The sequence below is a fragment of the Pollachius pollachius genome (assembly GCF_949987615.1).
Source record: "Pollachius pollachius genome assembly, chromosome: 10".
Classification (NCBI taxonomy): domain Eukaryota; kingdom Metazoa; phylum Chordata; class Actinopteri; order Gadiformes; family Gadidae; genus Pollachius; species Pollachius pollachius.
Window position 1 is genome coordinate 7,585,640 of NC_136943.1, and position 24,755 is coordinate 7,610,394.

The following is a 24,755-nucleotide window of genomic DNA, read 5'->3' on the forward strand; positions in this document are numbered from 1 at the left end:
ATTTCAGGTTTCCGATATATGTCCCCCCCCCAATGTTAAACTCATTCCTACGCCCCTGGCATCGGGTCATACTAGTCCCTCTTTAATCTGCTGTAGGGCAACTGTAATCAATAATATGCCAATGGCAATAAACAGATTAAAAAAACAGGGTTAAATGAGGCCATTATAATATTCTATTGTTTGTCAATTAACTATCAAATATGCCATTGGGCAGGTGTACTTAAAAAAAAAAGATTGATGAACTATGAACTCAAGTAGAAAATTGTCCTATCAAAATGATGCAAAACTTACACGTAAAGTCTATACCGGCCAGTTGGGGGTTATCAATCAGCTGTCATGATGTCATGCACAAGGCTGTCAATCAGCACGCTTTTAGCGCTGACGTGTCAAGTGGTCTATTCCCCTTGTAATGCAAATGCCTTCCTTCCTACTCACACGTTCAATCATTTGGGCTGTCGACCTAGCAGTGGCTAGCTTTCACTAGGCCAATAAAAAAACTTGTCCTCATCGGGTGGATGATCAAAACAAACGTTTGATTTGTTTGGAACCACTGGACGTTGTTGTGACAGTCATCAATAAACACACGAAGGCGCCATTTCCATGAAAACTAAAACTTAAGAAGCAAAACAAGTTGACAATGACAGTATTCCCATTGTTAAAACAAATTCCATGCTGTCCAGACCAAGATACCATAATAACGAGTCAGTTTAGGGCTTATCTGCTCGGATTAGTCAGGCTTGTAATGAAACTGTGGAAAGTGTGAAGGTGTAGCAGGTGTGCAGGGAAATGAGTCTGGCCGTGTGTCAAGACAGGTTTACGATGAGATCTTTTAACGGTGCCCCCGTGCGCTATCTTGACGTGCTAGAATGGGACTTGTCAGCCACGCACCAGTGCACCTATCCACGAACAGAATACAATATCTACAAATTGATTTAATTCAATGGATGAATCCTAAACCTTCCTCCTCATACCCCCCGCGCTTGCGGATCCACGCAAAGGGTTCTCGGTGATTCCTTTACGCACAGAGCGAATGGCTCGCCGTTGTTGAAGCGTTTTTTGGTTGAATGAATCGCCTTGCAGAAGTCCTTCTGTCTTTCACGAGGGGCAAGACGATGGACGGTCATGAATCGCTCGTGGTCACCTTCTTGCTGTGAAGAACTATCCACAAAGGCTATCCTGCTCTCTGTAAGGGACCATGGCTGGGGACTGTGCGTCGAACCAGCGCCCGACAGAAGATTGTTTCGCTATTTCTTTATTTTTGTTCCATCCTTTGATTTGTGAAGTTCTTTAATTAACAGAAAGTCTTGTCAATGGACGTCGGATCTGGAAGGATATGGATATACAAGCGAATATGAGCTCGATCAATTGCCTGTCCCACAATGACAGCGACCCGGCACAGAAGTCTCCCGCTGGGTTGTCCACTGCGCTGGCCAGCGTGCTGATCTTGACTATAGTGGTGGACATCGTTGGCAATGTCCTTGTCATTCTTTCCGTGTTTAGAAACAAAAAACTGAGGAATGCAGGTCAGTTGGAAAGTTTCCTAACTTTAAGACAGTATTAATGACTATGATGCATGAAAAATTAGGGTAACCGATTCGTTTTCTATGTTTAACATGGTGCATTTGGAAGGTTTGGACGAACACTTTTGAAATTAAAGCATAACCTCGTTGCAATGATGCATGAGGAAAACTAAAAATAAGACCAAAACATGGACACATTTATGTGATCATTAGATTTAATTCTTATCCTCAGCATTTATTATGTTCGACACAATTTACACATCATAAGCACAATCCTCTCTCTCTCTCTCTCTCTCTCTCTCTCTCTCTCTCTCTCTCTCTCTCTCTCTCTCTCTCTCTCTCCCTCTCTCCCTCCCTCTCTCAGTTCCTAAAAAGTTGTATACCTGTCTCAGGTGAGGTGGGATGTGTGTGTGTGCGTCTTTAAGAAGCCAGCCTGAAGCCCTTACAGACAGTGGCAGGCTTGCTTCCTGCGACCACCTTCTCCAAGCGGCGGTCCCCTGTCTTCATACATAAACCCCTGGCCTCCCTCCATCCTGCTCATCCTCCTTCGCTTGTGTGCACCCCGTTTAACTCAGAGCTCCCCTATCAGCAGCTGCAGTGTGAACGGCCCGAGGTTAGACAGTGTGGTCATGTGCTACTGTGCCCACGGTGTATTCCCGTTAAGAGGTTGTCATGAAAAAGAGCAAGATCATGTATACAATTAGAAACTCCCACGTATTCCCATATAGACTGGTGGGCAGTTTGTTTTTGCCAATGGTTGAACTTCTTCATGTTTGCGTTGTATTCTGTGAAGGGTGTCTATAGTTCTCAGGCTCTTGTTCCATTCTACCACGATTGTCTGTGTAGAATTGCCGTGGATCTTTCGACATTTATAAATGATTCAGGAGATGAAAATATAGAGTAGGTTGATTTAAAACTAGGCAAACCTACTATTGGGTAAATAATTCAAATGAAATGGAAAATGACAGCAATGAGCTTAAAATAAAACTCAACAGAGTAGTGTATTGATTTCTGTCCGCACGTCATTTGAAGAATTGTTTCCGATAATTGTATTGTTTGGGATGAGTTATTCTATCCATGAGTTGAGTGACGCAGTACGCCCAACGTTTGGCCAGATATGTTTCCTAAATCATATTCAACACGGAGCGGTCTGCGGCTTGCAATTGGTTCTACAGATTTCATGTTTGGTTTACGGCTCTGTTGCAATTAGCTCTCACACCGACTCAAGACCAGAGTCTCAGACGCTTAGATCTCGGATGTTATTCCAATTTCTCAGATGATCTCAAAATAGAAAGCACAATTTCCTATGATGCATGTCTAAAAAAGATGAGGTGAAAGCTCTTAATCAATCTAAGATCCCCCATAGATCCTAATGAGAGCAAGTGTATTAGGCTGTTACATAAGGAAATTACATATCTGCAATAATGAGCGTTTTTGTGCTTTTTGATTTCCGTCATGCTTCATGCATAAGGCCTCTGTATTAAATACTTAAAGGCTTATGACAAATATAGATTAGATAACTTAAAAAGCAATCATGTGCCAATAACGTCAGCAATGGCCAAAGGCATTATATCAATATGCTCCTTCCAAATCAAACCAGCGCTAGTTCCTTCCTGTCCAACAGCTGCCTCATGGTTCAGTCCTCCTAGTAGCTTGACGTGTGTACTCACAAATTGTGTGATGTAACATCTTCTTACACAATCTGTCCTCTGTTTGAAACACGCTATTCATTGTATTTCTTAGATCGCTATGAATAAATGTTTATTGTACAATTGTGCACCCCCACCAGGGTTAAGGACACCCATCCCACCACCCACCCCTCCCTCACTCCCTGGTGGGACACTCTCGCAGTGTTACCTAATGGCCCCCCAGGAAGACTCCATCTAAATGACTAAATGAATGAGATGTTGGGGAATTCTCAAAGTACAGGAGTTGTATTATATGTGCGTGCATGTGATCCACTGCTGAGGCCTTCAGCAATGGATCACTTCACTGGATTAAGTAGCATATTATTTAGCTTATTATGTAACACATTATAAAACATAATGTAGGTCTTACACAAGGATAGATTTCCCGATCCAGCCATCCATCCATCCCCATATTCATCCATTCACCCATCCCCATATTCATCCATCCATCCCCATATTCATCCATCCATGCATATATTCATCCAGGACCATCCACCCATCCAGCCATCCATCCACATATTTATCCATCCAACCATCCTGCCATCCATCCATCCGCATATTCATCCATCCATCCATATAATCATCCATCCATTCCTAGGCTTCCTGGGCACTTTCTGCTACACTACATTTAAGCTGTGTTTCTATGAGTAAGCTCTCTTTATCACCCCCCCTGCCCCCACCCCCAACCCCCATCACACACACACACACACACACACACACACACACACACACACACACACACACACACACACACACAAACACACACACACACACACACACACACACACACACACACACACACACACACACACACACACACACAGATGCAGGTTTTTCTATTTTTTCTCTCAGGCAAGATGCCTAAGCCTGTCTTATCTACTAGCAAGTTACTGCCATGCCCTCCAGCTGCTCTTCTCTCGCTATCCTCTCTCTCTCTCTCTCTCGCTCTCTCTCTCTCTCTCGCTCACTCTCTCTCTCTCTCTCTCTCTCTCTCTCTCTCTCTCTCTCTCTCGCCCTCCGTTTCCCTGTCTCCCTGACTCCCTGTCGCCCCATCTCCCTGTTGCCCTGTCCCCCTCCCTGTCTCCCTGTCTCCCCGTCTCCTTGTTGCCCTATCTTTCTATGCTCTGAATCAATGCAAAAACACAGGTTCTGTCTTCCCATACACACTCTTGCCTTTACCCGCGGACGGACAGCGTCCTGGACTTGTGGAACCTCCCTCGGTTGTTTGGTTGAAGCATGTGCTGCTCTGGTGGCCTGAATCCTCTCCCAGCCACTGACTGTTACATTGTCAGACACTCAGGGATTGGTTGGAAAGCTCTCTGACAAGGGTGCTGATGCCAAACCACATGATGTGAAGCCATGCAAAATCAAATTAAATAAATTCACCGGTCCCTTGAACATGCGTCTTGGTGAACTAGTCACTACTAATTTATCACATGGGTTCTGCCCTTGCTCATGGGCTCCTTCCTCTCCTCTTACTCATCAAGTGAAATCTCATCTGGTTTGTGGCACGCACTCGCAGTGATAATCCCCCTTTTGTCAATTAATTGGAGTTAAGCGATGCCAGCACTTTTGCTTCATAATTTGTTATAGGTCGTTATTCTGTAAAAAAAAAAAAAAGAGTAAATATGGCAGCATAAATCAAAGAATGGTGTTCCTGCCAGTCTGGCCTGCTGATCATATGTCTCCACTGGGTCTTTGAAGCGGATGTGATGCAGAAGGTGGATGTGACAGAGAAAACCTAAGCCCCGAGGCTTGAGGATTGACGTGGGCCGTGCAAGCAAGCAAGCAAGCCAGGAAGCCAGGAAGACATGCAAAGGAATGCAAAACCTCTTTGTCCACACAGACTTTGCTCCTGTTCTGTCATTCGCCTGTTTTGGCCTGCGCTCTTTTTATAAAAGTATATATATATTATAAATGTATATATAATATATATATTACATATAATGGGTATATACCGACTGTAATTATAATGTTACAAGCGTTATTTGTCTTTATCAATCGACTCTATGAAAGTAATAAACGTATATTCTACTTTTGAAGGCATTTAATGACTATATTTATATACATATACTCTATTCTATAATATTATATAGATAAATATAGGTGTACAGATATATTTTAGCCTATATATACAGACTCTATTTAAACATATTTAGACTCTTGTTGCCACACGCTTGCACTTTTCTTTTTCTTTGCAGAGTGCTTCATATTGCTTGAGCGACAATGTGGGGGCCACAAATATGCTTACACTACCAATATGGTAAATACACACATAGACACTCCAGACATTTTTGGGTGCTTTTTTGGGAACTCACGGGGGAGACATTTATGGATTGTATTTTGTTTTGATGACCAAGGAGTTCCGAGGCTGTGTACTGGAAGATTTGGAGTTGGCCATCCTTACAATTCCTAAATAGTTATTTTTTCCGATGAAGGTGTTTCTGGAGGAGTTGGGTGACGGGGTGGAAGGTGTGAACAAAAAGAGGGTGCATTTCTGGTGTTTCTTTAATGCAGTTTTTATGTTTTAACAGTGTCTGAGGGTTTTCACAACACACACCCAAAGATGGAAAAACACGATGGCACAAGATATTTATCTTTGAACAAAGGTGAAAGATACCAATGATTAGCCATGGTTTGGTGACTTTCAATAAAGTCCCCAATGTATCTTTGAATGCAGTCGTGTGGGTTTGTGTGCTTTTTGTGTGCTTGTGGCTGTGTGTGTGTGTGTGTGTTTGTGTGTGTCGTGTGACTGCATGCATGTGTGTGCATGTGTCAATGTGTTCGTGCGTGCATGTGTGTGTGTGGATGTGTATGCGTGGGTCATGTGTCTATCAGTGTCTGTATCTGTTTGTTTGTGCGTGCGCGTGTGTGCATGTTTGTGTGCATGCATCCATGTGTGTGTGTGTTTTGTGTGTGTGTTTTGTGTGTGTGCGTGTGTGTGTGTGTGTGTGTGTGTATGTCCTAATGAAACCTGTTTCATACACTGGGGCATTCATCCTCCTCCTGCAAATGCAAGAATACTTACGTTTCACTTCAGTCCCTTATAAGAGATGTTTGTCTGTATCCTAGGTTCACTTGTTTCACAAAAAACTTGTGATGACCAACCAACTTTTTTTGGGTTGGGTCATCTATTTCAATAATCACCAAGCCAATTGGTGTCAGAGGAGCCAAGGGGCTTATATTCAGCTCTGCTCGTTCACTCGGTACCCGTTGACCAATCATCTTTGAGGTACCAGGGTATAATGTTCCATTCCATTCACACACTTGGTAATAATATGTAACCATCATCAGCTCTAACCTTCGATGGTAGGACTGGGAGATACAGTTATATACTTATCAGTGCATTAACTTGTGGGCCAGAAAAATCAGAAGAGTCTAGATCGCTATAGGAGAAAGGGGTATTGCAATGTGCATTGAGTGACAGAGTGAAAGGACTCACACAATCAACAAGTTTTAAATATGGTATATTGTGTGGATTTAAAGAAACAAAACAAAAACACAAACAAAAACATGAGATATCAACCACAGTTTCTCAATACATCCAGCATATGGGAAAATCAGAAAATCTTTGTAACAAAATAAAATAAAAAAAGTCTTTGGTTCGGGCAGCTCGCCACTACCACTGAGGTTCCCCACTACCTCTACAGAGATGGGAGAAATCCCAGCGGAAGAAGAATCTTCATGCAGATGTCAACCAGGTGTCAATCCAACCAAAGCAAAAGACCCAGCCAGAGGCTCAAACATCACATACACATACACTCCGGGTACAAGGTAGAATACACCGCTCAGATCAGTCCAGGTTCCGGTTCTCCTTCGCTTCCGTCACAACACAAGGTCCGCCAAACAACCCACGGCAACTTAGCTCTCTGCTCCGCCGATAATAACTCAACATATCTATGTAACAACATATATATAATATATCTGGGTCTCACACAAATAATTATATTCTTTTACAAAAAGTTCGCATGCCGCCACCTCGACAACGGTCCGGCAGAGAGAGAGAGGAACTGCACGTACACCTTGACGGCGTCTGATTGGCTAAGCTATGTTGCCTTACGTGAACTCCTTATGTCACCCAAATCTTGGTACATTTTGAGAAAGGCACATTCGCCACACTTGAAATAAACAAAATACTCTTTTTAACAGATATAAATGAACTTGTGTATATTAATCTATTTATTAACATATTTAACAGATTTAATTCATAAATCCTATTTATTCATTTTATGGAAGATTATTTTAAATCAAACCCTATTTATTCATTTATCTGCCACATAAGGAATATTAATTTATTAATTTATTTATCAATTAACTGGTAAACTGGACTTCTAATGAAGGCCTAGTAACCTGGGTTACAAATAGCTAGCAACAACAGGTGACCATACATGGCCCATATATGGTTTCCAGGGCAGAATATCAAACCCACTCCTTCGTTAGCATTGTCTGTTTTGCATAAGTAAGAAAGGCTGGTTCCGGCACTTTTGGGTAGGATGAGAACAGAAGATGGCCAGGTAGATTAAACAGAGTTGAGAGTGAGAGAGAGAGAGTGAGAGAGAGAGAGAGAGAGAGAGAGAGAGAGAGAGAGAGAGAGAGAGAGAGAGAGAGAGAGAGAGAGAGAGAGAGAGGGAGGGAGGGAGAGAGAGAGAGGGAGGGAGAGAGAGAGAGAGAGAGAGAGAGAGAGAGAGAGAGAGAGAGAGAAAAAGAAAGATTGCCAGCCTTGCCAGGCCTGTAAATAATCTGTATTTAAGAGCGTTGTTTCCAAGCAACCAAACACTCATCGCTAAACTTGTGTGAAATTGGAGCGCTGGAAAAGGCATCCTATAGGCGAGTCGAACCAAGACCCGATGCCGTGGCGTGTCTTGTGGCCGCGGATCCCCAGCAGAGATACAGGGACCCACGTGAAGTCAGGCTGGGGTGCAAACCTCTGCACGGTGACACATGCCGCCGGCTGGCGCACTGAGCTTCACACAACACATTGTGACAGATAGGACCGCTGAGCTGCGGCAAACATGAAGAGGCCAATGCTTGTTTATTTTTAGGGGGAGAAGGCTATGTGTGTGTGTGTGTGTGTGTGTGTGGGTGCGTGCCTTTTGGTGTGTGTGTGTTTGTGTGTGAGCATGTGTGTCGTTATGGTTACGGAAGCCTCTTCTTCTAAAGCAGGCTGGGGGCCAACATTGTTCATATTCAATCCTTAGACTTACTCTTGGACTACCTCTGTAGACTTAAACTCTCTGTCTCTCTGTCTCGGCCTCTGTCTTTCTCTGTCTCCGTCTCTGTGTCTCACTCTGTCTCTGTCTCTTTCTCTATTCAGGGACCGTACATTTCAATATGGAACGATTTGATGTGATTCGATGCAATGTTATATCGATCCGGTGCGATTTGATGAGATATGATTAAATCCGATAGATACAGTTCGTTAAATGTTAACACAGTTATTATTATTTTTTAACCAAGCAGATCGCTCAAAAATAAAATATTTTTGACCAATCAGATCGCTCAGATTCTTCAGGCTATCACACATTTCGAGCAATTTGATTGGTTGAAAAACTGGATATATTTAAGGGGGATCTGATTGGTCGAATAAGTAATTTACTTCAGGAAGAGGAATGATCTAGTCCTTTCTATGCCTTGCAACCGCTGTGAATAAAAAAGTTTTTTTCACATTCCCCAACAGTTTGATATCTTTAACTGATTAATGTCAGCATGAATCAAGAGGTTTTAAAAAAAATAATTAAGGCAATAAAAATGAGTCTTATTAAAGAAATAAGAGTATTCACGCACGCACATTAATACATTTAATAAGAATAAATGTATTATGGTTATTATGTAGACATGTGTTCAGATGAAGATGGTTGAAGCTTTAGTATTTTTGTTGAGAAAAAAAATATATCTTTAAAAAAGTATTTGCGGACATTGTCAAAAATAATTTTGTCAAACAGTAGGGACAGTGTTTAACTCCAGGGATTAACTCCATCACACAAGGAGCAAAGAGAAACAGACACGGATGACGGCCTCATCATGCTGCTGTCTGTTCATGTTCTGTGACGTATGTTGCATATATATAAATATATATATATATATAAAAATATATATATATACACACACACATTTGTCACTTCTTATGACTAATGTACTTATTGTAACAAATGCACTTATTGTAAGTCGCTTTGGATAAAAGCGTCTGTTAAATGCCCTAAATGTAAATGTAAAAAATATATATATATATATATATATATATATATATATATATATATATATGTGTGTGTGTGTGATAAGGAGCTGTCACAACACATTACTTCTAAATTAGCACAGTTTGCTGTAAATATCTTCTCCTTTGAAGCGTATTTGATTCTGCCAGGGCTTTAAGTGACATGCTCTGGCACACGTTAAGATCAATCTCAGACTCTCCCCCTGGAATGGCACCACAGTAATAATGTCAGACAGCATTTTCGTTCACTTATTTTGTTGTACAAGAGCCAGGGTCACAATCAGCCAGGAAGTTAGACCCCAGGCACACAGGAAGTTATTTGACAATGATTTGACATTTAAGAGTTTTTTTATTAGGGCTTTCTTATAGCGTCGCTTTCAGAGAATTTAGTTTTAAACTTTTCCATCATAAAGTCGTGGACTTTAAAATTTCATTCACATTCAGCCTCCCAAAGTTTTTAAAGCATATTTTCTCATATCTGATCAGGCAATGGAACTGAATGGTAGCACTTATAAGGGTACACTTATCAACCATTAAAACACATGGGGAAATGAAGTATCACAGGATATTTCCGTAAAAGACAAAATAGTGCAGACATACATTCTAAATACAATGCTGTAGCCAAGAGAATCGATTGAAACCATTCAAGAAGAGAAAATAAAGCATAAGATATAAATCAAATAAATATTTACATTGCCATTTCCTCCGTGACCTGTTAAACGTCAAAAGCATTAGCTTGGTAGCTAGCTAGCCATGGTGGAGCCGCAGAGGGGGTGAGATGACCGCCCCTTGCTGTCCCCCCACAGGAAACATCTTCGTGGTGAGCCTCTCGGTGGCCGACCTGGTGGTGGCCGTGTACCCCTACCCCCTGGTGCTGACGGCCATCGTCCGCGACGACTGGACCATGGGCGACCTGCACTGCCAGGCCAGCGGCTTCATCATGGGCCTTAGCGTCATCGGCTCCATCTTCAACATCACAGCCATCGCCATCAACCGCTACTGCTACATCTGCCACAGCCTGCACTATGACCGGCTCTACAGCGTCCGCAACACCTTCCTCTACCTTGGCCTCACCTGGCTGCTGACCGCCATCGCAACCGTGCCCAACTTCTTCGTGGGCTCCCTGCAGTACGACCCGCGCATCTACTCCTGCACCTTCGCCCAGACGGTCAGCCCGTACTACACGGTGTCGGTGGTGGTCATCCACTTCCTCGTCCCCGTGCTGGTGGTGTCCTACTGCTACATGAGGATATGGGTGCTGGTGATCCAGGTGAAGCACCGCGTCAAGCCGGCGCAGCGGGCCAAGGTGAAGCCCAGCGACGTGAGGAACTTCCTCACCATGTTCATGGTGTTTGTGTTGTTCGCCGTGTGCTGGGCGCCGCTCAACCTCATCGGGCTGGCCGTGGCCGCGGACCCGTCCCGGGTGGCGGCCAGCATACCCGAGTGGCTGTTTGTCACCAGCTACTTCATGGCGTACTTCAACAGCTGCCTCAATGCCGTCATCTACGGCCTGCTCAACCAGAACTTCCGCAAGGAGTACAAGACCATCGTGCTGGCCTTGTGCATGCCCCGCCTGCTTAGGGCCGAGTCGTCCAGGTGTCCCACCGAGGGCATGAGGACTAAACCCTCGCCGGCCTTCACTAACAACAACGTGGCGGAGGTTGATGTTTGAGCCGTACTGTTTGTTTGCGGTGGAGGAGTCGATCTCCACTGGTGCCGCCGTAGGATCTTTTTTTTATTATGATTTTTTCTTTTTGATGATTTTGTGCCTTTTGCTGAGATGCTATTCTTATTCACGTTGTGTGTCTGTGTATGTGTGTGTGTGGGTGGGTGGGTGCGTGCGTGCGTGCGTGCGTGCCTGCGTGCGTGTGTGTGTGTTTGTGTGAGTTTGCGTGCGAATACCTTATACATTTGTAATGTGCTGAAGTGCCACAAACTCATGTGAGACCAACTCAAGGGGAATAATCCCAAAGACTAAATGTACTGCATTGTTGGGCCACAAATTGACAATGATGTAAAGCCAAGGATACAAACCAAACCAACCTTGTAACCTTTTTTTGTCAGCACTGAATCAACACTTTTTCCTAGCGCTCACTTTCTTGAGCACTCTTGACTGTTTGTACCTCATATCCATGACAACCACTGTATTACTTTGCATGCGGCCACATGATATCTGACAATAATAATGAATGCAGGAAGGATCTCGTTTGGTTACAACATAAAAATCCTATTTTTTTAGATTCTAACATTTAAAATCGAGTGCAAAAACTCCTTTGAATGTGTCTTTCAATCTGGAGAAAAAGCAGCATCATGACAAACATGTCGGGGTCCCAGAACCATCACAGTTCACTTTGAATCAGAATATTCCAAGACAACATCTGGTCATCCTCCTGTTTCCTGTTTCTAAATTATGTTTTTCTCTCACACTTGCCTCAGATCTTCTGATTGGTTGATCTTGTTTGCGCCCACTACAAGTTTTAAATGGTACAATATTTTTACTTTGTCAAAATTGGGTTACCTTTAATTGTAATGTGTCACAGTGTCCCTGAGCAACACCCCTTAGCTGGCTGTCGCCTTGCATGTTTGACTCCGCCTTCGGTGTGTGAATGTGTGTATGAGCTGTTGTTAGTCACTTCGGATAAAAGCGTCTGTTCAAAGCCCAAAATGTAAATGTAAATGCAATGTATTACTTCAATTTCCAGATATAGACAAGCATTTATTCAATTAAGGTATTTTTCATATATTGGCATCCAAAAAGGTATCCATGTGTTATTTGTACTTATTAATTGTATACAACTGCACTTACGTCATATGCCTGCGATGGCATTAAACTGCCAAGTATTTTTTCCAATTACGATGCTCTATTGTCAACTGTAACTCATAGCAAGGTGTTTGACAGCTAGCTTTGTTTTTTCACAGAATAAAATATCAAGGTGAAGCTCTACCCTGCCAAACCGTGAACAATCCTACACTTTGAAAAGTGATGTGAGGTGAAGGCACATTGTGAGTGCCTGCAAGCAAACATTTTTCGAGCAGAAAATTGAGAAATCAATGAGGTATCAAATAATAATGTACCGTTGTGGCTGCAGCCAATGTTTAGTGTCAAACCTTTGTGCTGCCAATGCAGCAGCTCATCTTAATAAAGTTACAGGCCTGTTTGCATTTTTAAGTATATATCACCCCATATTGTTTACAAATGATATAGGCCTATACATGCATGTTAATCCTCAGAACATCTCAAACCAGCTCTTCCAATTCATATGTCTCACAAACTCATTTCAAGTCTGAAGCTGATGAGGGATGGCTGAAATTGCTGCATGTTACAATTTTTGCAGCAGAAAATCTGACGCAAAATTGTGGGTCAAAATGTGGGCTTAACTGGGGAACATAGAAGAAAATCATTTTCAAATAAATAATTATGAACCCATGCACATAAAAATACATGTGGGACCGTGTGATTCTTTGTCTGGACTTGTCCCTGTTATTGTACTAAATGCCCCATTGTGTACTGTGTGTCAAGACTTCCCACAAATATCTGATTGCATGAACAGACAACAGGCGGCTTCTCTGTTATTCAGTTGCAACGATCTTGTCCTTCCTCTACCTTGTAACCAGTGTGGATAAGAATTAATCTTTATAAATCCCTTAGAATTGGTCTAATAAACCTTCTTTCAACAAACACAATGGAGTAGATTGTGATGACTACAACCAATATTTTATTTCTAAACTGACGCAAGACAGTTCAGTAGTTCAATATCTATTCCTTCCTCTGCCTTGTAACCACTGTGAATAATAATGTTATTTACTTTATCCCCTTGGGCTCCGATCAAATAGCCCAAAGGACAACCACTTTCTCCCTCATAACCACTTTCCCTTGACCTCCCTGGAAAACGTCATGAGGTCAAGGAAAGATGTGGTTGGGAATTCATAAGGACTTGGAAGGAAAAGACCACTGCGGTGTTAAAATAATCCCACTGTATGCTAGGCTTAGGTTCTCATGAGTCGGTGGAGGTTGTCATGTTGATCACTGAACCGCTCAATACTGTGTCACTTTAAATGCTGCTGCCACAAGAAATTGTGGGATGTCATTATCTCCCATTACTTTTGTGAAGGATGGTCTGGTGTACCCTGTGCTAAAGGTGATAAGAAAGGATGCATTGAAGCATGATTCCTGAGCATTTAGATCATTCAAACAACTCTTATCATGGCTGCCACTTATTCTGGGTAATTTCACTCCCGTTGGGGGCCTATAAGCAAAAAATACTGTCTGCCCCAAGCCCTGGGCTGGGTGAGAGTGCATTCAATTATGGTACATTCAATTATCAGGGCCAACCGGTTAATCCAGCCATCACCTGATCACCCCTCACCAAGGGCCTAAATTTGGGTCTACCGGGGGGGGGGGGGTTAAACTCGCGGCATATTTATTTATTTATTTATTTGTTTGTTTATTGAATCATTTTCTTGTGTAAAAGGTAACATGCCAATTTGCCGTTCTTGTATTAGAAATACATTGCGATACTTTTACGGATTTTGGCTACTTTATGACTATTTATGCCATAATGACACAGTAGTTAAATTCAGTGTTTAAGCACTAGCCGGCAGTGGCAGCTTCCACTTAATTGATTTTGTGTGTGTGTTCACTATCTTATGAAAAGAAACGCAAGAATTTAAAGATTAGTCAATTGCATCACTGTATTGGCACTTACATGCAGGAAATGTATTAAGCACAATTCAACTCTGCACAATTCAAAATGCATCACACAATACAGGGTGGCACACTGGAGTGCAGCTTGCACCTCTATTCTGAACATGGCAAACTGATTTCACATATTGGTGGGCATCACCAGTTCAAACTAACAAATCCAAACAAAAGCATGTGAATACAAAAGAAGGCCTATCTGTAAATCGCATTTTAAGGTATGTTACAACATATTAGGCTGCAACTTAACACACATACCATACCAAGTATTTGAAAGAAAGAAACAGGATGCTATACTGACGTCTATTCTGCCAGCAACTATAGTTGTCTGATTACAGTTTAATTAATTGTTCACAATATACCAGCTCTCGTTTTTTTCTCGGGTACATTACAGTTGATTGAAACATGATAATATCTTGCTGGCAAATGAAATTAATAAAGAAAACAAACAAGTTATTCATTTAGAATATTTCATATTTTTGTCTATTTGAATTATGTGTGATGATATTGGGGGGGGACATGACCCCCCTAACCCCTCCGCAAATTACGTGCCTGCCCCTCACACTCGACTGAGAGCTCTGGCATGTCAGTGTTCAATACATGCTCTGCATACTTCAAATTTCAACTCAGCACTCAGTTTACAGCATTAAACTGGGTATTCATCCACTCATTTTGTCCTGGTGCCTGAGAAGCCGAGTAAAGGCACAGAGTTGGAATGTGGCCGGGCAAACGGCTACATGCGACCGGATGGTTGCTAGTTCAATCCCCCGCTGCTCCTAGCTGAGTGTCAAGGTGTCCCTGAGCAAACCACCTAACTGCCCTCGACACCACTGTCATGTGTGAATGGGTGTATGAATGGTTGTATGTCGCTTTGGACAAAAGCATCTGCTTAATTCCCTTAATAAAAATATGTAAATGAATACAGTATGGCTTTCTTTATCCATTCAAAAGAGCTTTGTGTAACAATGGAGGAAACAACATTGTTTTTCCTGGGTTGTTTCCTGTTCTACATATTTCTCCCCCTGGCCACAGTCTCTACCGACTGCTGCATGACACGATGATACACTATATATTTTGTGTCGTATCTGTTGAGTAGTGGTTTTGTTCGACAGTACATGAGCACACCAAATCCCCCTCGGGATTGCATGGTTTTCTATTCAATTCGTATTTGTATAAGGGATTAAAACCCAAAGATACAGACCAGAACGACAACACAAACAAAGCCTGGCTGTTGCAATAAAAAAGCCAGAGGAACACGATACACATCAGGAGTCGTCATTGATGGGATTTCATGACAGACTCAGACATGGGACATGTCACCCAAGTCCCGATTTGAAGCGAATCAAAAGAGAAAACCAGCAACCCTGAGATAGTTAGATATGATTGTGTTTCATGTGTATTTGTTCTTTTATTCTGGTCTATATATCCAGACCATTTTCCCCTTGTGTATTGGTTGCTTTTATAAGTATATTGCTGATAGAGGATTGCAGATTAATATAAACAATGAATCTCAAACGTCTTTGTCAGTGCATGAGGGCATGAAACCCAAATGGCCGTGTTGGTAAATAATTTAGGCCCCCAAAAAACAGTTGAGTCTAATGCCTATTTGTAGTCAGCAAAATAATACAGCCAGGCTACATTCGTGATCCGTTTGCTACAACAAAAAAAAGGTGAAATTCGCATTTTGGACTTGACAACAAAAAAGAAGATTGCGAAAACATCTGTCTTAACAAAATGTGCCAAAGCCAAGGTGACCTGATGGTGGGGTCATTCTACTCACCACTTTTACTCTTCTTTCACTCCATTGACCCCCCCCCACGCCCCCCTCTCTCACACACACTCAGATGCACGCACACACTCTCATTCTTTTTCTGCTTCTGTCTCTCTCTGTCTCTGTTCAAGGACTCCTTCACATCTTTTATTTTTTATCCAAAAGAGAGTTCTGCCTCTTTTTTGATGTGATGGTGGAAAAAAATGTTTTATAAAATGATTAGGTAACACTTTATAATAAGGTGCCATAATAAATAGCAAGTTAAATAGTTAAGTTAATACTTTTTTCATCATTAATTAAATATTAGTTAATACACCCTAATACATGACCCCTAACCCTAAACTAACCATAACACACGGCCCTAACCCTAACACACGGCCCTAACCCTAACCCTAACCATAATACACAGCCCTAACCCTAACCCTTTCACTGACCACCGAGTGGTCAGTGAAAAAAAACGATTAACTTGTGCCAAATAGATATTTTAGTAACAATTAACAAATATTAACAAAGGGTTAGGTAATGACTAGTTTGCTATTTATTATGGCACCTTATTATAAAGTGTTACCAATGATTCATTTTGTCGCTTATCTTTTATTAAGGAGGGTGGTTGCTTGACAATGCCTCTAGTGGCAAGCCATAAATCAGTTATGTCAGTCATAGAAATACACACAAGGGACTGTACGTGCATTAGTCTAAGCGAATGAACAGGGCCCGTAACGCATAAGCTTATTCAGCTGCCATTGCACACATGTGGACGTGTTTCCCCAAAGTATCGTATAATGTCATATCCTCAGTGGACAGGCTAAATTTCCATCACTTGTCAATTTACAATCCACCAGCATACATTCAGCAGTCAGCTGTCAGGGGGGAAGCCCTTAGCTGGGTGACATGTTTGTTTGGCTACATGGATGGTAGACGGGGTGGGTTTTACCTCAGCACTCAGATTAGGGGTCTATGGACTGTGAAGGGAGAAAGGTGTCTGAAACAGAAAACTTTGGACGTCAATGACAGATTATCATACACGAATAGAAGTCGCAAAAATAAAAACAACCACAACGCTTTGGGAACACTTCAGACATCGGTTCATCAGCTTGCTGAATGTCAGACAACAGGACACAATTAATGAGTTCCCATTCGGCATATCGCCCATCATACAGTGGATGTTCAAAACAACTATTTGGCACAATACCGTGGAACCGACACATGCGTGTCCCCAATTATATGGGCTTCCTGCTGCTTGACACGTTCCGCACACATCACTGAGTTTTACATCAGAAGGCTGTGTGGCTGTTGGGACTGAGGCTGCAGCAGAGACGCGGCCAGTTAGTGCCGTAGTGGATCATTGGTGCAGTGACTTTAAGAAGAGCCTGTGTTTCCTCATGCGCGTCATGGGCTCTACTCCATGTCTCATTTGGCCAGGGGTCACAACAGCCATCAGGAAGCTGTTGTTTTTGTTTATTTTGTTCCTTTGCCATTTCAGGATAGGGGATGCGGGAATGCTGATTATGTAGGCTTAAAGCAGACCTCATTTTAGGACAGGAGGATTGTTAGGGGGGGGGGGGGGGGGGGATTACGGATAAATTCCCTGTTTGTTTTGCAAATTCTGCTTGGCGTATCGCTCCCTTTCTCCCGCGTATCCGGACAGTGAGGTCAAAATGTAGACCATGTCTAAAACAGATGAATGGAACTAACGATTCTTATCTTGGTCCAAGATGCCTTGTGTAGAAAGCTTCTATTCATTGTTTGTAACAGGATCTTGAACCCAACAAAAGAGCTGACATGATGAAAACTACAAATGTTTTGCAAAGCACGGGGTTGAGGTTCTATAGGGAATAGCACGGATGGACTGATGTCCGCCAGAAAATGCCATGAGAATGCAGGTCGGGTCGACCGGAGGGCGGCACCCTGGAGAGACCGGGTTTGTAAAGATATGGTCGTAAAGAGACTGTTTAGTCCAGAAATATGCAGAAAGTCAACATGTTATTTTGGAAGCTTTCTATTTTTAAGCAAGCAATATTTTTGTTTGTTTTACTCAAAGCAGTCTTTAATAAAATCTCAGAATATATAGCAAAATGAATTCTTCTTTCAGGGAACAATTAAATAACTAAATATATTACATTTTGTTTGATCAATGTTAATTTAGGGTAAATGTTATCTCGTGGGTGAATAAAAACCATTGACTCATGGTTGATTAGGCAATCCTTTTTTAGATGTCCTGATTATGGTTTTATATTCATTATGTATGGCTTGACAATTTGATTACTATTCTTTAATCTCACAACCAAAAAACACAACCAATACAATCCATTTAAACTATTTTTGTCTGGAACAACAAACAATCCTTCTGTAGGTTATTTACATAAAAGCCTATGCGTCAATTTTACCCAGTACAGTTTAAGGAATCCTTCATGAAAACACCAGTGTCACATTATCTAAATGTTTTAAACATTATTGTATATATGCCTTGTATCATGCTCGTCATCGATGCTGTCATCATGTATTTGTGTAACCCTAGTCCCTTTTCTTTCCATACTTGTCAGTCTTTCAATACTTGTCACTTGACAGTCTGCATAGTTGGAATGCCTCACTGCAAGATGTAAGCAAAAACGATTCACGATAACAAAGCGCTACCTCCTCATAGGTATTTTGAAATTGTGGCAACCTTGTGCAGGGTGCAAAATGAGTCTGACGACTTAAGCACACGTAACTTTACTATTGATTTTTGCTATTTTTACTGGAGTCTTTTCATAAGAAATGGGTTGGAAAACCTGCTGTGCGTGGGATTGGACCAGTTTAAAGCTAACTAGAGCGGAAAGGGCCAAGATATTTCAACCGGCAGAAACACAGCCAGCCCAGCATGATGAACATCTCATACGTTTATACTCACAAAATGGCCTGAATGGATCTCTGTCATATCAGTAATTAAATAAAAATAGCAGAGGATATGTGGCTTACATTAAGTAATGGCATTGCCACTATTGTTCTAATACTAAAACTAATGGAGACACTTTTTTTTTTTTTTATTATTATTTTTTTTTTTTACAAATTACTACTTACAATAATGATAAAAAAAATACTAGATGGATGCATAAAAAGTAGTCTGTTATATTTTTTGAATAATAATGGTATATCGATTGTGCAGTCAATTACTCTCCCAAACAGACAGTGGCGATCGAGAATTCGCCTCTTGCTATTTTTCCGTCCCTTTTCGTGTCCATGTGACCAGGGCCGTCGGTCACGTGAGGAAATGCGGAAGTAAAGCCACTACGCACCGTTAGCGTTTATTTGATGCTGTTATTATACCGTATATTTATACTATTAATCCTTGAAAACATCCAACTACTCCTGTAAAATAATGGACGCTTCTACTAGAACATCGCTCAACGCTGCGGCAGCACCAGCGCCAGAGTTCAGGGGGTAAGGGATCTATAGTCCATACATAATAACCTTAGTATTTCCATGCATAACATTTCCATAAATAACATCCTAATAACTTGCATGACACAAACCCCATAATGCATAGATGTGTGGTTGTTCCGTCTTTCTGATTTTACTTTGTTATTGTTATGAATTCATGCAACTATAACTACAATGTGTTTATTATCCATAGCACTGTTATTGATGTGCCTCTGAACCTGTGCTCTGCAGGAATGAGAGCTCCCTGGTGTCTGCCCTGAAGACTCTCCTGTTCTTCACCTTCCTCATGGTCACCCTACCCATAGGATTATACTTTGCTTCAAAGGCGTACATTTTTGAGGGTAAGAGGAGTTTGTTTGTCCTCCCATATTATTAAAACATAAACTATGGATTCAGCTGTTTTTTATGCTACAGCAAAAACAAACATGTACATATTTGTTTTACTTTGATATTACTATTGTTTACCCTTAATGCTTCCTCTGTCCAGGTACTATGAAGATGTCCAGCTCTGACAGCTACTTCTACGCTGCCATCGTCGCGGTGCTTGCAGTCCATGTGGTTTTGGCTCTGTTTGTTTATGTGGCCTGGAATGAAGGCAGCCCCCCCAAAGGAAAAGGCAAACACGACTAAAGGTCTCTCCAGCTGCAATATTCACAAGGGATGGCCGAGGGCTATAGATACACGGCCCTTGCTAGGCTACAGTTACCAGCCCCAGCCATTGCACTGTTTATCAGCCCAGATGGTGTGGAAGATCTGGTTGGCTCTTGGAGTTTATCGTGCACTGTAATTTTTCCAAGACGGGTGGGAAAGGTTATTGTGCTGTGTGTCTTTCCGGGCAATGGCTATCCCAGTCCATCAATGTTTGCCATTGTGTTTATTCAAAATGCAATGGTGGTTCTCGTTGAACAGATCTCGTTTTTATACTTGTTTTTGGTGGTTGCAATGTACAACCTTTAGCTTAATGCTAGAGTACTGTTGGAGTAGATTCCCTTGGAGCTTGTGAACCGGTCGTTCAGCTTTTGTATGTCATCTTCCATGTTTTGTCATTAAATTATCCTAATTATTTCTTTTCTTTTTGGCTGAGGTTTTCAAGTGGTTTCTGGAGTGTAACGTGGTTGTTGAAATGTTAAATGTTGAAATGTTTGAGATATGATTAAAACATTAAAATTATGTTTTGTAAATGTCCTGTTTCTTATTTGTTCACTGGTATATGTATGCACAGTTGATGTGAATTTGATCTATTTTGCATAAAATAAAGACGCAAAACGATCTAATGTTAAACTATTGTTCTTTCAATAATCACTTTTTTCTCTTAATTTTGTTCATTACCACAAACGCTGTCAATTCACATATATTCACATTTGAATATAAGACTATCCATTCAAGTCAGCTGTGCTTATTTCATAAATACACACACAATGCTTATGGCTGTAGAGAGGGATTGTTGTCACACGATGGCAGCAAACAGTAGGGCTGTTCCCAGCATAAAGGCATTTCACGTAGGTGGGAGGCGATGTGTCACATGCCAGAGGATAGGATCATGACTCACAAACCTAACCTGAGATTCCCTTTTATTTTATTTTGTTAACATTTTCCCCCGATATCGAGGAGGGGGATGACTCAAGCATAGAGGTATGCAGTTGCCACACTTTCTTAAGACAAAGCGAGTGAACAATAGTGGCAACAGAGATCGAACTGATTAAGATGTAAACATGAATAGCTCTTGATTTTGAGTAATTTTTCCTAATCAAGCCTTCATTTCAACACAAGACAGCTTAAAGAGCCAATTCTCTTCAGGTTATTTATTTATAAATCCTTCCCCTTGGGAGTGTGATGTTCCATGCCACCAAGTATTAAACAAGTTTAATTGTGAAATGTCAAACAAAATATTGAAATGGCGGATCAAAAGTTTCACAGCAAACACATTGTTTCAAATTGCAATTTAAGGTATAAGGAAACTCATTTCGATTTTATTAAGAAGTTACATTCATATTTTAAATAATATAGGAAGTAGGGGGCCATTGGAAGTTTAGATGTAAGCATGTTAAGAAGCTTACATCTATATATTAGATGACCCCAACATATCCTATTACAATGTTGTAAAACTTAAAATACCATTACTTGTTAGTTTTATCTTGCTGTCTATATTTCATATAGTATTTCATTGCAGTGCATGATTTTGACAGTGGAGTTGAACAGACTTGAATACATTTGCAGTATTTGCTTTTTCTCTTGTCAGGAACACCCATTCAACATAGCCTACTTTCTTAAATTCGCCCAATGTAAATATTGAATCACTAGCAAACCCTATTTATTGGTACTACAATTGAAGTAATGTAATAGGAATGCAACTTTTAATTGATAGGCTACTATACTAGGCTATAGGCTACTTTAACTACTGTAGAGTGTGTATACATGACATAGTATTTTACTTTTTGCATTAACCTCGCACTCTTTTAAACCCCCCAGCCAGGTTTTTAGAAGGTATTATTTGAGGTCTGACAACTTTGTAACAGAGACGTGTTGTGTTTTTTTAGACACATGTAAGAGTTTAAGACTTTATTTCCATACTAATGTGAAACACAAGTTCATGATAATATTATTAATTTGAAAATGGATACTGTGATCTTTCCGTGACACCATGAAGAAGCTACAGGAAATTGTCCACATACCAGTCTAAACAGAGAGACAGCTTCCTAGACATGACACCCCATCTCTGTCATTTCTAGACGTTCATACCATGTGTGCCCATCTCTTCCTGGCCAGAACAGCAACAAGATATGTGTGCTATGTAAGACCGCACAAAATTACTCATAGAATCTTTTATTCAGTGCAGTTTGAATACAATTGGAAAATGTTGTCATTTTATATTATGTTTTGTCCATTTGACCAAGTATTCTAATTTTATATTTCATTCAAAGGAGTTTTTGAGTTTATTTTTTCAATCAAAACTAAATAGATACTGGCGTTCAATGCCTAAAGAACAAATTACATAAATTCATCACAAATGTACACATATTCCAGTTTGGGTGACATTTATTTGTACTACAAAAACCAAACAACAGTTTTTCTGAAAACCAAAAGCAGATAAAACATAAATTAAACATAATAGTTTAAATGGTCTAACAAATGTTTTTTCTTATATGACTTGGACCAAGTCTTCATCGGTTCATAGTTCCTCCAATAATCAGGCATTGTAGAACTCAGTTCACTGTCAAGTCTTACCAAGCACATAAGCCTCAAATGATTTAGGAAAGTTACTTTAACTTGAGCTCTCTGAATACTTCAAACGAGGTCAAGAGCCTCATATAGAATAACAATGTTTCTGGAAATAGAGAGGACTATGCATAAGTAAACCTTTAACAAACATCTTGAAATTATATAACATTATAATATAACATATTTCTTATATGTTATTATGTCATCACATTTATTGTTAAAGTGGTAACAGATAAATTACATGAATACAATGACAGCAACATCTAACTGATGTATATTCGAATGTTGTTTCTGTAAGATAAGAGATGATGGTGGTTTTTCTAAATGGAGTACGATGAGAATGCAAATCATATCAAACATTTATTGGTACAATGCAGAATTATACATCCGTCCTTAATCGACTTGCCTGCTTTCTAATCCGTTCATACCTAACGTGTGATGTTTGGAGCAGCCAGTGAAGCAAGAAGAATGTGCTCCCGTAGCACATGAATGCCAATACATACTGTAAGTCATATTAAGGAACAAAAATATATCATAATAAACGTGTCCATTTTCACATGTGGTCGCTTCACCACTGCATTTACTGAGTGTGCGCCTTTCAAACCTTGACAGTCTTCAAGTGAAAGGTAAAAGGGTCACATCCCCCCCCCCCCCCCCCCCCCCTCCCCCTCGCCCCAGAAATGTAAGACCCCTTGGAGAAAAACACGATCTCCCTTCCTCAGACCTTCAGATCGTCTATTCTAGTCTTGTTGTTGCTGTGCTTGCCATGACGACCCCCGCCACCGGACCTCGACAGGCCCGGTGACCCCGGCGCCGACCCCGCGCCCGTACTCTTACCTCTCGGGTCGCATTCCTCGGGCCTGCTGCTGCCGCTCCTCTCCACCGCCAGGTTGTCCTTGTTCTGTTTGTAGGCGGCCTTGCTGTGGTACGGCTGGAAGGGGGAGTCCGTCTCCTCCGACAGGGGGGAGATGTTGTAGCCGGGCACCGGCGGGAACGCCGGCGACACCTGGTGGTGCCCGTGGAAGTAGTCGTCGTAGGTGGGCGCGAAGGGCGCCACCGCGTCGCTGAGCTCCTTGGACTTAGCCTCCGCGGCGGCTGCGGCGGCCAGCAGCCGCCCCCTCCGGTAGCTGATGCCCTGGCGACACTTGGTGAAGCCCAGGTGGTAGATCTCCACCAGGTTGAGGAGCAGCGACACGCTGGCCACGCCCAGCATGAAGATGATGAAGATGGTTTTCTCGGTGGGCCGGGAGATGTAGCAGTTGACCGTGTTGGGGCAGGGGTGTCTGTCACACGTGTACATGGGCCTCAGTTCGAAGCCGTAAAGGAGGTACTGCGCCACGATGAAGGCCACCTCGAACAGGGTCTTGAAGATGATGTTGAACACGTAGGTGCGCAGCAGCTCGCCCTGCAAGCGCACGCGTCCCCGGTCGTCCCGCACCAGCTTTTTGGGCTTGGCCGCCTCCATGAGGCCCTCCTTCTCCCCGTGCTGCTCCTTCAGCTTGTCCCTCTGCTGGTGCTTCTCCTCCATGCGCACCAGGTGGAGGATGTGTCCCAGGTAGATGAGCGTGGGCGTGGACACGAAGATGATCTGCAGGACCCAGAAGCGCACGTGGGATATGGGGAAGGTGACGTCGTAGCACACGTTCTCGCAGCCGGGCTGCTTGGTGTCGCAGGTGAAGCCCGACTGCTCGTCGCCCCACACCTTCTCAGTGGCCGCGCTGAGGATGAGGATGCGGAAGATGAAGAGGACGGTGAGCCACACTTTGCCCACCACGGTGGAGTGCTCCTGGGCGTTCTCCAGGAGCTTCCCGAGCAGGTTCCAGTCCCCCATGGCGATGTGAGGTCAGATCTGCAGGTCAAAGGGAAACGACGACAGCCGTCGTGAGAGAATATTAAACCAAATTCGGATTCTTTCCGACTCTTCTTTCAAAGAACAAATCGTGAAGATTTGTTCTTTGAAAGAAGTCATGTCATCACTTCCAATGCAGAACAATGTTGGGGAAAGACGTGCCAAGTGAATTTTTTATTCTTCTAATTACTCATATTTCCAAAGCTGCAATCGTAAATTTGTGTTTCTTGTTTGATCATGTTTGTTAAACTCAAGCTCGCCCTGCCAACTCTTGGATTCCGACAGTTGTCAGGTAGATCCCTCTGCACAGTGCAGGGCTGGGTTTACTTGTGGAAGGTATATATATTTGGGTAGTGTGGACAGGGAGATGGCAACTTC

The 24,755-nt window shown here is 42.0% G+C and overlaps 3 protein-coding genes across 3 annotated transcripts; 2 read left to right on the forward strand and 1 right to left on the reverse strand.

Annotated features, from left to right (window-relative positions):
• Positions 1-1,351: 1,351 nt before the first annotated feature.
• Positions 1,352-11,091, forward strand: LOC307081635 (melatonin receptor type 1B-like; the record flags this gene model as incomplete). Its single annotated transcript, XM_079744886.1, has 2 exons — positions 1,352-1,523; positions 10,226-11,091. The coding sequence occupies 2 exons, from the start codon at positions 1,352-1,354 to the stop codon at positions 11,089-11,091; spliced, it is 1,038 nt and encodes a 345-aa protein (XP_079601012.1).
• Positions 11,092-19,136: 8,045 nt separating this feature from the next.
• Positions 19,137-20,510, forward strand: vma21 (vacuolar ATPase assembly factor VMA21). Its single transcript, XM_079744602.1, has 3 exons — positions 19,137-19,309; positions 19,541-19,650; positions 19,797-20,510. Exons 1-3 carry the CDS (start codon positions 19,248-19,250, stop codon positions 19,937-19,939), a joined length of 315 nt encoding a protein of 104 aa, XP_079600728.1. The 5' UTR covers positions 19,137-19,247; the 3' UTR covers positions 19,940-20,510.
• Positions 20,511-23,246: 2,736 nt separating this feature from the next.
• Positions 23,247-24,359, reverse strand: LOC307081432 (gap junction Cx32.2 protein-like; the record flags this gene model as incomplete). Its single annotated transcript, XM_079744600.1, has 1 exon — positions 23,247-24,359. One exon carries the CDS (start codon positions 24,357-24,359, stop codon positions 23,247-23,249), a length of 1,113 nt encoding a protein of 370 aa, XP_079600726.1.
• Between the last annotated feature and the right edge of the window lie 396 nt (positions 24,360-24,755).